At 42.5% G+C, this 12,000-nt stretch overlaps 1 protein-coding gene across 1 annotated transcript; it reads left to right on the top strand.

The window, feature by feature from the left end:
* The first annotated feature begins 893 nt into the window (after positions 1–893).
* On the top strand, positions 894–8,926 carry LOC128309635 (uncharacterized). The gene is made up of 6 exons (XM_053046072.1): positions 894–1,257; positions 1,325–1,962; positions 3,100–3,337; positions 5,006–5,139; positions 8,025–8,247; positions 8,301–8,926. Exons 1-6 carry the CDS (start codon positions 1,020–1,022, stop codon positions 8,924–8,926), a joined length of 2,097 nt encoding a protein of 698 aa, XP_052902032.1. The 5' UTR covers positions 894–1,019.
* The last annotated feature ends 3,074 nt before the right edge of the window (positions 8,927–12,000 follow it).

Here is a 12,000-nt window from a genome sequence, read left to right as displayed (position 1 = left end):
ATATAAGGGTTCACGGGGCGGCCAGATGGTGTATTGGTAGCGCAGTCGGTCTGTACAAGACAGGACCACGGAAAAATTTCATTTGAATCACCAAACCTCCGTACGCAGCACTGACTATCCTACGGGTAAATAAAGTAAAAAAAAGCCAGAAACGGTACGCTTAAACATCCTGAAGATGTCGTGCCGATAAAGAAGAAGGAGTTTGAATACACTGCATACTTCTCTTGCGTAGCCATGTAACCGGGTCGATATAGCTAATCAAATAGAAACAAATGTTTTAAATAATCAAGGATATATAAAATCCAAGGAAATTTTCGATAAACCAAGGATATTTTCAATCAAGTTTTTACCCTTTTTAATTAGATTTTATGCTATAAATTAACTCTGCTGTTAAATTTCCAAAAATCGCACAATCAGCACAAATTGTTTGGGGCCCCCAACACGGCGAGGCCCTAGGCGACCGCCTACTCCGCCTACCGTTTGATCCGCCACTGAGAGAATTTGAGACTTTTTTATAATAAGTTTATCAAACTGAACTGCCTGGAAAATGTTGCGTTGCCATAGCGTTTAAAAACATAAACTTCTACTATTTAAAACATATGAATGCTGCTAGCGTTGACCAGTCATCTTCATCATCAGTTGTTGCTCGAACATAGCAGAAGGACCTGTTAGCCGTGGAAATTTATTAACCGGCATGCCCGGATAATCGATGGTCTACTGCAGTTTTCAGCAGATGCATAAAGTTCATAGAGTTGCTCCACCCTGCCTGCTCATAATCGCTCTCACGCGGTCCGGTAGAGAGCGATCATCAATCGTGGTCAAAATATCGTAGCCTCGAAGATGGTCATTGGAAGGAACCGGTTTCAGTTTCATCCCTGCCGTCCAATAAAGAGCACGCCTAGCAGTGCTCACTCCTCTGGTGTTTGTTTTTGTTTGGGAATTCCCCAACGTAGTGAAGATCTGTGTCTACAACATTATTTTTGTTCGACCGCAACCGGAGAGGTTATCAGTAGTACAGCATGGGTCGGGTAGGGTGCTACGCAATCGCGTTGATACCGTTGTGCCTTTTGCTGGTGGTAGATTTGAGTTTAACGCAAAGCTGTGGCACAAGAAAGGTGGTCAACTTTCTTATTGTGAACGGTACCGAAGCGAAGGATGGCTATTGGCCATGGCATGTGGCCATTTTTCACAACAATGCTCGAACGTTCGTTTATGCGTGTGGAGGAACAATTGTCGACCAGAATACAATTCTAACGGGTATGCCGGACAGAAACCTGTTTATGATATACACCCATCTTTGATTCTACCATCTTTCCGATTCTAGCGGCTCACTGCTTGATGACGTCGAATGAGATCATTGCAAGAGAGCGCCTCGTAGTGCAAGTTGGACGTAATCGATTACGCGTTGATAGCAACCGCGCACAAGAGCACGAAGCGTTCCAGTTAATTGTGCATCCGCAATACAACGTCAACAGTATTCAACACGATATCGCACTTATTAAGCTCGCCACCGACATCACCTACACCGACTACATCCAACCGATTTGCTTGTGGAATCGAAGCGATGATCTGCGCTTGATCGAAGGCTCTTGGGGTACGGTGATCGGATTCGGTGTTGATGAGACCGATGAGGTTTCCGACACATTGCGTGAAATAACAATTCCCATCGTTAGCCATTTCACCTGCATCGAAAGCAACCGAGGATTGTTTGGCTCACAGCTTACCTCGAATATGTTCTGTGCTGGTAAACGTGATGGCATCAGTGCCTGTAACGGCGACAGCGGAGGAGGTTTATTCTTCAAGTACAACGATGTCTGGTTCGTTCGTGGCGTAGTGTCTTTTACGAAGCCTCGTCAAAATACGCGTTTATGTGACACGAACGAATACACCGTGTTCACCGATGTGGCGAAGTACTTGAGCTGGATTGGGCAACACGTTCGAGGAATTGGTGATCAACCGGAGGTTGTAGATGATAATAATAATCGAAAAATTGGGTTGCTACCTGTTTGAATTTGTTTGTATTGGACGTTGAATACTGAATTAAATAAGAATTCTTTTCTGACTAAAGCCAGGTTGAGTAGCAAATAGGGGAACGGTTCTGCGAAATAACAGTAAAGAATAGGAAGGCAGCTCGTGCGGGGCTTAAGGCATCGTGCTTCTGTAGTGAGAGTTCAGTAGCATAGCAGAAGCGATCGGGCAAAGACGTCTCAGACTAATAAAGTAAAAAAAATAACACAACGTAGGTCCAAATGTTTCTTTGGCTCCGAAAATAAAAATTGGTGTCGTGAATAGAACATTATACCAACATAAAAATTGGTGCCGTAGTGACCAGGATTCTTTTCGAACATAAACACCTAGTGCCGTGGATCAAGACTTTATAACCATTTTCCGGTGCATAGTGAACAAGACTACGTATTTCGGTGTTGTAAAATCAAACTGAAAATGTCGTCGTCAGAATCCGAAGATAATTTCCATGGCTTTGCTGAGGATAGTCCTCAGCAAACAGTGGTTGGCTCGATCGCCAAGGAGCTTGCTCTCGCAAGGGCAGAAAGAGATAGCTTGTTACGTTGCATGACAAGAATAGAAGCGTTTGCAAAGGATCCTCAAGGGGGATCACGCGAACTAGTGTTTGCGCGTGTGCATCGGTTGGAAGAGTGCTGGAAAAGCTTCCAGAATGTTACACGTAAAGTACGCCGTTTGAGTGGCCAAGTAAGCGTCGAAGAAGACGAGGCCCTGCTCGACGTGGTCGACGAAAGGGTTACGGTTTTGATGGGGCGGTTAAAGGCACTCACGGGAATCGAATGCAATGTAAAAACGGAATCCGTGTCAATGAAGGAAATGCATGGCAATTTGAAGTTGCCACGGATTACATTACCGAACTTCGCTGGTAATTATGACTCTTGGATGCAATTTCATGATATGTATCTCGTGCAGATACATAATTCTACAAAGTTGAGTGAAGTGGAAAAGTTGTTCTACTTAAAGAGCTCGTTGAAAGGAGAGGCTTTGAAAATAGTGGAAGCTTTTAAAACATGCGCAGCGAGCTACGAAGCCGCATGGAGTGCGTTAGTTAACAGGTACGCTAATCCATATCTACAGAAAAAACGTCACGTCAACGAGTTGCTAAACTGGCCAAAAATCAAAAAGATCAGTGCTATCCACGTGAATGCGTTAATAGAAGGTTTCGAGCGTCACACCAAGCTGCTAGAGCAGTTAGGTGAAGGGCCAGAGTTGTGGGGTGTGCTATTAGTCCAACTGCTCGTGTCGAAGCTCGATGATACAACCCAGCGCGAATGGGAACGTTCGGTTGAGGAAAAAGGCAGCACGGATTATACGAGTTTGATAAGTTTTCTTCGCGGGCAAGTGAAAATTATGGAAGCTTCCAATGAGAACAAGTCAGAGCAAAAACCCGTACAAACGGCTTCGAACCAATCGAAAGCGATAGTGCATGTTGCCACTGGAGCAAGCTCATCAAAATGTGTAATCTGCAATGGTGACCATAATATTTCCAAATGCAAGGAGTTCGTAAATAGTGCTGTGAAAGACCGTTACAATTTTGTGCGTAGCAAAGGGCTGTGTGGTAATTGTTTGACACCAGGTCATTTTAAGGACAAGTGTATATCAAAGGGGCGTTGCCGTGCATGCAATCGAAACCATCATTCGCTGCTCCATTCCTGGTCGCCAGTGCAGAATGAATCCAAGAACGAACATATTGATGCGCGTTATGTTGAACCGGCTAAAGAAGCAATGATTAGCAGTGTGGCTTGCCCTGAAGCATCTCCAGCCAGAGGTAGACTATCGACAGCTATTATTCACATCGCGACAGACAATGGCCACGTGCTTGCGGCTCGAGCCTTGCTGGATAGTGGTTCCCAATTGAATTTGCTGAGTCAGCGGCTGTGTCGTAAGTTAAAATTGCCAGTGCGTACGTGCGACATAAAGTTAACGGGAATCGGTCAGTGTGAGGTAGGGGGAAGCGCAATGGTAACAACAATCGTGAGTTCTAGGAACAGTAGCTATTCAAGAGCGATGGACTTTGTAGTGTTGGAAAGTATTTTGGGCACTATTCTTCCAATGCAACCGCTTGCATTGAAAGAACTTCCTGATAATTTGGTAGCAGCCGATCCTGAAATAGAAAAAGGTGGTGAAGTTGACGTGCTGCTAGGGTCGGAGTTCTTCTTTGAATTCTTGACAATGGATGGCGGCCGGCCGCAGATCGTAAAAGACGACAACGGGAATCCAGTGTTCCTGAACACCGTTTTCGGCTGGATAGCGATTGGCTCAAAGAAACAGGTTCAAGGAACAGACAACGTTGCCACATTATGTTCTCAAGCCAGCTTAGAGAAGCAAATTGAAAAATTTTGGAACATTGAAGAAATTCATGTTGCATCGAAACTAACGCAACAAGAAAAGGATTGCGAGCAACATTTTCGGCAATTTCACTCTCGAGATGAACAAGGGCGATACATTGTACAACTGCCCTTCAAGGCAGGAGGATTGCAAATGATCGGTGATTCCAAGAAAACCGCATTAAGGCGATTTTCGCAGCTTGAACGTAGGTTCAAAAAGGAGGAAGGCCTTAGACGTGAGTACGCAAAAGTCATACAAGAATATTTGTCGCTGGGATTTCTTGTAGAGGTTCAGGACAGGTCGGCTGACCTTTCGTTCTATCTTCCGCATCATCCCGTTATAAAGATGTCCAGTACAAGCACCAAAGTAAGGCCGGTTTTCGATGGTTCTGCTAAATCCACCTCTGGGTTTTCGTTAAATGACAGTCTCATGATTGGTCCTACTGTGCAAGATCCGTTGTTCGACTTGATACTCCGATTTCGTGTACATTCAATAGCACTTGTAGCAGACATCGAAAAGATGTACCTCCAAGTAAAAGTGCACCAGGAACATACGCCATATCAACGGATATTGTGGAGATTCTCCGAAGCAGAGTCTATAAAGGCGTACGAGTTGCAACGTGTTACGTTTGGTCTTGGTCCTTCAGCATTTCTAGCTACCAGAGTGTTACAACAATTGGCTGAAGACGAAGGAGAAGCGTTGCCTTTCGGAAAGCGGGCACTGCTCGAAAACTTTTACGTGGACGATTACATAGGAGGTGCTGACGACGAAAACCAAGCCTTGCGGCTGGTACGAGAGCTGTGTGAATTACTGCTGAAAGGGGGTTTCGTCTTAAAGAAGTGGATTTCAAATCGACCGTCTGTGCTGAGTGAGTTGTCGTCCGACGAAAAGGCAGTTTCTGATTTCGTAGATTTGGGAGCGGAAAACCAAGTTAAGGCGTTGGGAGTCTGTTGGAGCCCAACTACGGACGAGCTCAATATTGCGGTAAAGGTTCAGGTGGCATCAGATGAATTATTTACCAAGAGGAAAAAATATTCGTTAATTGCGCAGCTTTTTGATCCACTTGGAATAATTGGACCGATTATATCGTGGGCCAAAATAAGAATGCAGCACCTATGGATCGCTAAGAGCGATTGGGATGATCCTGTATCAGATGAAACCAACAATACATGGAACCAATTTCGACAGCAACTATATCTACTAACCAGCATAAAGGTAGCTCGTCATGCTTTCTTTAATAATGGTGTGTTGCTACAGCTACATTGTTTCTGTGATGCTTCGGAAGCAGCATATGGAGCATGCGTTTATGCTAGATCGGTTAATGCTGACGGGACCGTAAAAGTAGAGCTGCTTACATCGAAATCAAGACCAGCGCCTTTAAAACGTGTTTCACTGGCAAGGTTAGAACTTTGTGCTGCGGTCATCGGATCGAGATTATGCGATGCAGCTATTAAGGCGCTAAAACTAACATCAGCGGAGGCGTTTTTCTGGTCTGATTCGACGATCGTACTGGATTGGCTGGCATCACCTGCATACAGCTGGACAACTTACGTTGCAAATCGAGTGTCAGAGGTGCAGGAGTTGACCAAGGGCTGTAAGTGGTTGCACGTTAAAGGAGAAGATAATCCAGCAGACGATATCTCGAGAGGATTGCTGCCAAAAGATTTGATCAATCGGCACCGCTGGTTTCATGGACCTTTGTGGTTAAAGCAACCTGGAGCAGTTTTTAACGACGAACCCAGAAAACGGACTCCAGCTGATAAAATTCCCGAAAGGAAGAAAGTGGTATTAATGACAGCCTCGACAGAAAGCCAGTTTCCTTTGCTTCAAAAGTTCTCATCATATTGGAAATCCTTAAGAGTGACCGTATATTGCCTGAGATTTATACGGCGCTGTCAACACAAGGACACTGAAAATGGATTCATTAAATGTAATGAATATACTGAAGCTAAACGAACTCTTATTAAAGCATTACAGCATAAGGAGTTTAAAGAAGAAATTAGGTGCTTATCAAAGGAGCAACCAATACCAGCTGGATCAAAATTGAAACAGTTGCGCCCGTTTTTGGATAAGGATAGAATTTTGCGCGTTGGTGGTCGATTAAGAAACGCCAACATTAAGTACGCTGCAAAACATCCCATGATTCTGCCTGGAAAATGTCACTTCACTCGAACAGTGGCAGTAGCTTATCATGAGATGATTTTACATGGAGGACCACAACTAACGCTGGCTGCCTTAAGACAGGAGTTTTGGCCATTAAATGGTAAAACGCTAGTGAACTTCGTTTGCAGAAGATGCCATATCTGCTTCAAGACAAATCCCGTTGCAGTTCGACAACCTCCAGGTCAGCTCCCTAAGCAAAGAACATCCCCTGCCAGACCATTTTCGATCGTAGGAGTTGACTATTGCGGTCCAATGATGCTGAAACCACCGCACCGTAAATCGACCTGCCACAAAGCATATGTAGCCATATTTGTATGTTTTTTCTCCAAGGCAGTTCACATCGACATAGTAGAGGATTTATCTACATCTGCCTTTATGGCGTGCTTTCGGCGATTCGTCTCAAGACGAGGCATACCGGTTGAGGTATACTCGGACAACGGATTGAACTTCAAAGGGGCTGGTCGAGAAATACGTGAGTTGTATGCGCTAATCAATGAAGATTCATTTCAGGCGACTGTACAAGATTATGGATCAAGAAGAGGAATAACATGGCACTTTATTCCTCCAAGAGCGCCTAACTTCGGTGGCCTATGGGAGGCTGCCGTAAAATCGGCTAAGCGGACCTTATGCAAAATCTTGGGATGCAGACAGTTGTCTTTCCAGGAGATGGTAACTGTATTAGTACAGATCGAGGCGCAGATGAATTCACGTCCTTTAACGCCGCTATCTGATGACCCTGGAGAACTGGATGTCCTCACGCCGGGTCATTTTCTAATTGGCCAACCCTTGTTGGCGCTGCCCGATGTAGATCGTAGTGAGATTCCTGCTAACCGTCTAAAGGGTTATGAACTACTGCAGCAATTAGTTCAGCATCATTGGCGTAGATGGCGAAACGAATATTTAACGGAACTTCATAATGCATCTCAATGTATACCGCGTGGTGAACGTTTACGAATTGGACAGATGGTCATTTTAAAGGAGCAAGAAAAATTAAAAAACGAATGGTATCTCGGTAGAATTGTAGACGTATATCCTGGTAGGGACAATGTAGTTCGAGTTGTATCGCTTAAAACGGCCAAGGGCATTTACAAGAGACCAACTTCTAAAATTTGCGTATTGCCGTTTGAAAAATTTGATGTAGAAGGTTGAGTGCATTAGAATCGTCAGGTTTATTTGATTTTCAATCCATTTCTTAAAAATTAGATTTTTAAGGCGGCCGGTATGTTTGAATTTGTTTGTATTGGACGTTGAATACTGAATTAAATAAGAATTCTTTTCTGACTAAAGCCAGGTTGAGTAGCAAATAGGGGAACGGTTCTGCGAAATAACAGTAAAGAATAGGAAGGCAGCTCGTGCGGGGCTTAAGGCATCGTGCTTCTGTAGTGAGAGTTCAGTAGCATAGCAGAAGCGATCGGGCAAAGACGTCTCAGACTAATAAAGTAAAAAAAATAACACAACGTAGGTCCAAATGTTTCTTTGGCTCCGAAAATAAAAATTGGTGTCGTGAATAGAACATTATACCAACACTACCGATGTCCACCTGTGGTCCCAATCCGTATGCCAGTCGCGATGAATTTTCCAAGCCAATTCTGCAGGGATACCCTTGGATGGGATTGCTGGAGGCAACAATTCCGTCACAGAATGAACCACATACGTTTTGTCAGGCGATATTAATTAGTGATCGCTATGTAATAACTGCCGGAACTTGCGGATTACTTATACTTGACAATTTGCGTATCGAAAGGTACGTACACGATTACATGAATATAATCACTCTTGCGTTCCAGTTTTGATGACCAATTTTCATTGCAGATCGTTCGTACGGCTGGGAGAGTACGACAGAAACAACGAAAGCGATTGTGCACAAGTGGATGGACGAATGGTATGTTCGCCACCAGTTCAAATACTACGCATTGAGTCGGTGATCACGCACAAGGAGTTAATCTCATTTGATAAAGACAACGATATTGCACTTATTCGACTGCGCGACCGAGCGGACACTAGTCAGAGCAGTGTGAGGCCAATCTGCCTGCCAGTGACGAATGAGCTGCGCAGTCAAAAATCAACCCACTACCTTTCCACTTCATGGCCGTGCTTTTTCTTTAAGCAACAGCCTTTGCTCCAAAGATCGCTACTCGAGTTTGTCAAATTGAGCGAATGTCAGCAGGAGTACGAAAAAGTTAATATTAGTATAACGACACGCCACATGTGTACAAAATATAGTCAAGAATCATGTGAGAAAAGATGTAGAGGGACCCCACTGCAACTTGTGCAGGAAGTACAAGGAGAAAGTCGTTATGTACTGTATGGAATACTTTCTTTACGGTATTACGATTGCCCTTTGAATATACCGGCAGTATTCACAAACGTAGCAAGCTACGTAGATTGGATTCTAGAAAACATAGAAGAGTAGAATTCGTGTTCTTAACTGACAGTAGCTGGAGTTGGATCCTCTAACTAATGATCACAGTGTACGAATAGCTGCGGGGTAAATCATTTAACGGCGGGGCTTGGTCACTAAAAAAGAACGTTCAAAACCCCTTGCGAACTACATCAACGCATCCACTAAACACACATTCGTCGCTAGTACAAAACCGAAAATGGATGGTTAATGCTGTAAGAAAATGTGGCTTTACGGAATAAAATAAATATTGCATTTTCAACAGGCCAGTCAATTAAGTAAACCAAATACTTACGCATATGATAATACGGTGACAGCCGTCATAATGGAAATATAAATAAATAAATAAAATAAATACTTACGCATACACAGTCGAATCAAAAGAAGAATCAAAGTAAGAATCAAAAAAGAGAAAGAAATTAATTGCATCAATGTGTGTTAAAAACAAGTAGTAGTGGTATAGTGCACAAAAATTTAACGCGTACTATTGACGCAGCTGAATTAGTTCGATGCAACCAGTGGAGGATCAATCCCCTTGGAGGCCCAGGGTGGAATTTTTTAAGGGGGGCCTATAAATTTGCTACGGCATTATCGGTGTTAGGGAGATGTACTTCAAACATGATTTAACAACACCAGCAAAGTCTCAGAAAGAAAGCTCCCTTGCGTACACCTCAGAGTTCTGTTGCGTAGCCCTGTAAACAGGCCTAGTAAGCTAGTCTATATAAAAACGTTTGTATGCGCTAAGGAGAACCAAAACGCCACCACCTGGATCACATTTTCTACGATTCACGTACATTTACGATTCCTGATTACTCCAACGCCTTCTACGATTTTTCGCCAAACGTACAATTTTCAATCGTTTTACTTTACGGTAACAATCAGAGAAATTTCTTAGAACCCTGTTTCGCTCATGTTGATGTTTAAGGCGATATGATTGTGATTGTTTTCAGATTTGCGAAACGAGGAAAGCATGCTTTTCAAGAGGTGACACCTGCAGTGTGGAATAAATTTGCCTATCACTTTTGCATTGCATATTATCAAACCCGTGAGAGCGATCGCTAATGTAAGGAAGATCGATGAAACGGAAAGCATCCTTCATCTCGTTTGAACTTTCCATCGGTTGGTACGAAATTCCATACAAAACCAGCTGTTTTCAGATTTCCGATACCAGGAAAGCATCCACGGAAGAGGTAGCACCTTGTACAGCAATTTTGGTCGAAAACCGCCGAAAGGTATGCAATATTTAAACATTAACTTTTCCGTTGGTCGAGAAAAATTTCTTCTAAAACTACCTGTTTCCGAATATATAACACCAGGAGAGCATCCACTGAAGAGGTAGCTCCTGGTACTGCGCCGGAAGGTATGCAATATTTATACACTTGGTTTATACACAAGTTAGTGTTTAAACATTGCATACCTTACGGCGCATTGCATTGCTAGTTGGTTGCAAAGTTAGTGTATAAACATTGCATACCTTACGGCGCAGTACTAGGAGCTACCTCTTCAGTGGAAGCTCTCCTGGTACTATTCATTCGGAAACTGGTAGTTTTTGAAGAAATTTTTCTCGACCAACGGGAAAGTTAGTGTTTAAATATTGCATACCTTTCGGCGGTTTTCGACCAAAATTGCTGTACTAGGTGTTCTTCCGTGGATGCTCTCCTGGTACTATACATTCGGAAATATTGGTGCAATTTCGTTTATACTTTAACGTCACAAAGTCGATATTCTTCTCTGCATTTAATTTATCACATATAAACAAATGTTTTATATTACCAAGGAAGATATTTCTGATTAACTTTTTACCTTCTAAATTATTTTTTTTTGCTATAAATTATCTCTGCTGTAAAATTTTCAAAAATCACACAATCAGCACAAATTGTTTGGGGACTCCAACACGGCGTGGCCCTAGGCGATCGCCTACTCGGCCTACCGTTTGATCCGCCGCTGGATGCAAGACTACACAGCTTCAAGTAAAACATCATCTTATTTGCCTCTTCAGGTTCAATTTTTATTATGTTTTTTGTAGTTTTAATTGTATAATGTATTTGTTCGCTTTAAATTGCATTTAAATGTTTTTCCGTTTTTCTTTTATTATAAAATGTCTCTGATGGTGATGTGGTTTCCGTTGTTATCCTCTTGCTTCATTAATAATACGTAATAGTATATGTATATATATATGTTTGTGTATGTATGTATATATAACTATATGAATACTTTTCATGTTGCATGATTCACATTCCTGCCCTGGCGGACACAACAAGTGTTAGTTTTTTAGTTTGGTTTTCTCTCCTGTGTTGTTTTCGTATTTGTCTTGCTCTATGCTTAGTCCGGTTTTATCAATGCTGCACGTTGCTAGTGCCTTATAAAGATAATGCATCTCCTTCATTATCTTTTGCTTTTTCCTTCTGAATTGAATTAGAAAATGGTATGAATGCAAGCTTTACAATACAAACCGTATCGGGTTATTTAAGCAAAATGAATTAATTGATCTGTTTGTTGTAGGATGTTCCGATCGTCGGTGTCAGTTTGGTTGACAAATCTGAAAGGATCGTTCACCCAGTCACCCATGGTTGATTTCAGCTAATTACTCCTATTCGACACTGATGCTTGAAATTTCCGTCTAGCTTGTTTAGTGGCCTTTCGTAACACTATTGAATGGCCATTGGAAAAGATTTAATTTCTATTGCTGCAATTTGTTTATAAGACGTTCAGATGTTCAACAGTGTACAGCAAACTTCAACGAGTTGTATTAACATAGCATGCCGAGAACGTGTAAAGCATATAGAATGATTACTTTGTAACGAAAACATTAAAACCGTCCCAACTGCATCCACTCCACCGTTTTTAAAAGCCAATTATGCCAACACATTCACTATTTTTATTTTTGCATCTTTATTTGCTTTTTGTACGTTTAAAATAACAACAATTTGGCCAAGAGGTTGCTACACATTTTAAACATTCGCATGCATTGATGGTTGCGGGGTTTTGGCGTTCAACGCGGTGTTGCACACATACTGTTTCACATCAACCAGTATGCAAACACGTGTTTCGAGTTAGCGTCCACAGTTGCCGTAGATTCACGTGTC

The sequence above is a fragment of the Anopheles moucheti genome, chromosome 2 (assembly GCF_943734755.1).
Source record: "Anopheles moucheti chromosome 2, idAnoMoucSN_F20_07, whole genome shotgun sequence".
NCBI lineage: Eukaryota > Metazoa > Arthropoda > Insecta > Diptera > Culicidae > Anopheles > Anopheles moucheti.
This window is presented reverse-complemented; position numbering and strand designations above follow the sequence as displayed.

Excerpts from the sequence above, each read along its gene's own strand:
- LOC128309635 (XM_053046072.1), top strand. The coding sequence starts at position 1,020 with ATGGGTCGGGTAGGGTGCTACGCAATCGCGTTGATACCGTTGTGCCTT. Across the intron at positions 1,258-1,324 it reads CCAGAATACAATTCTAACGG|CGGCTCACTGCTTGATGACG; the intron begins GTATGCCGGACA and ends TTCCGATTCTAG. Across the intron at positions 1,963-3,099 it reads GAATTGGTGATCAACCGGAG|AAAAAACGTCACGTCAACGA; the intron begins GTTGTAGATGAT and ends CCATATCTACAG.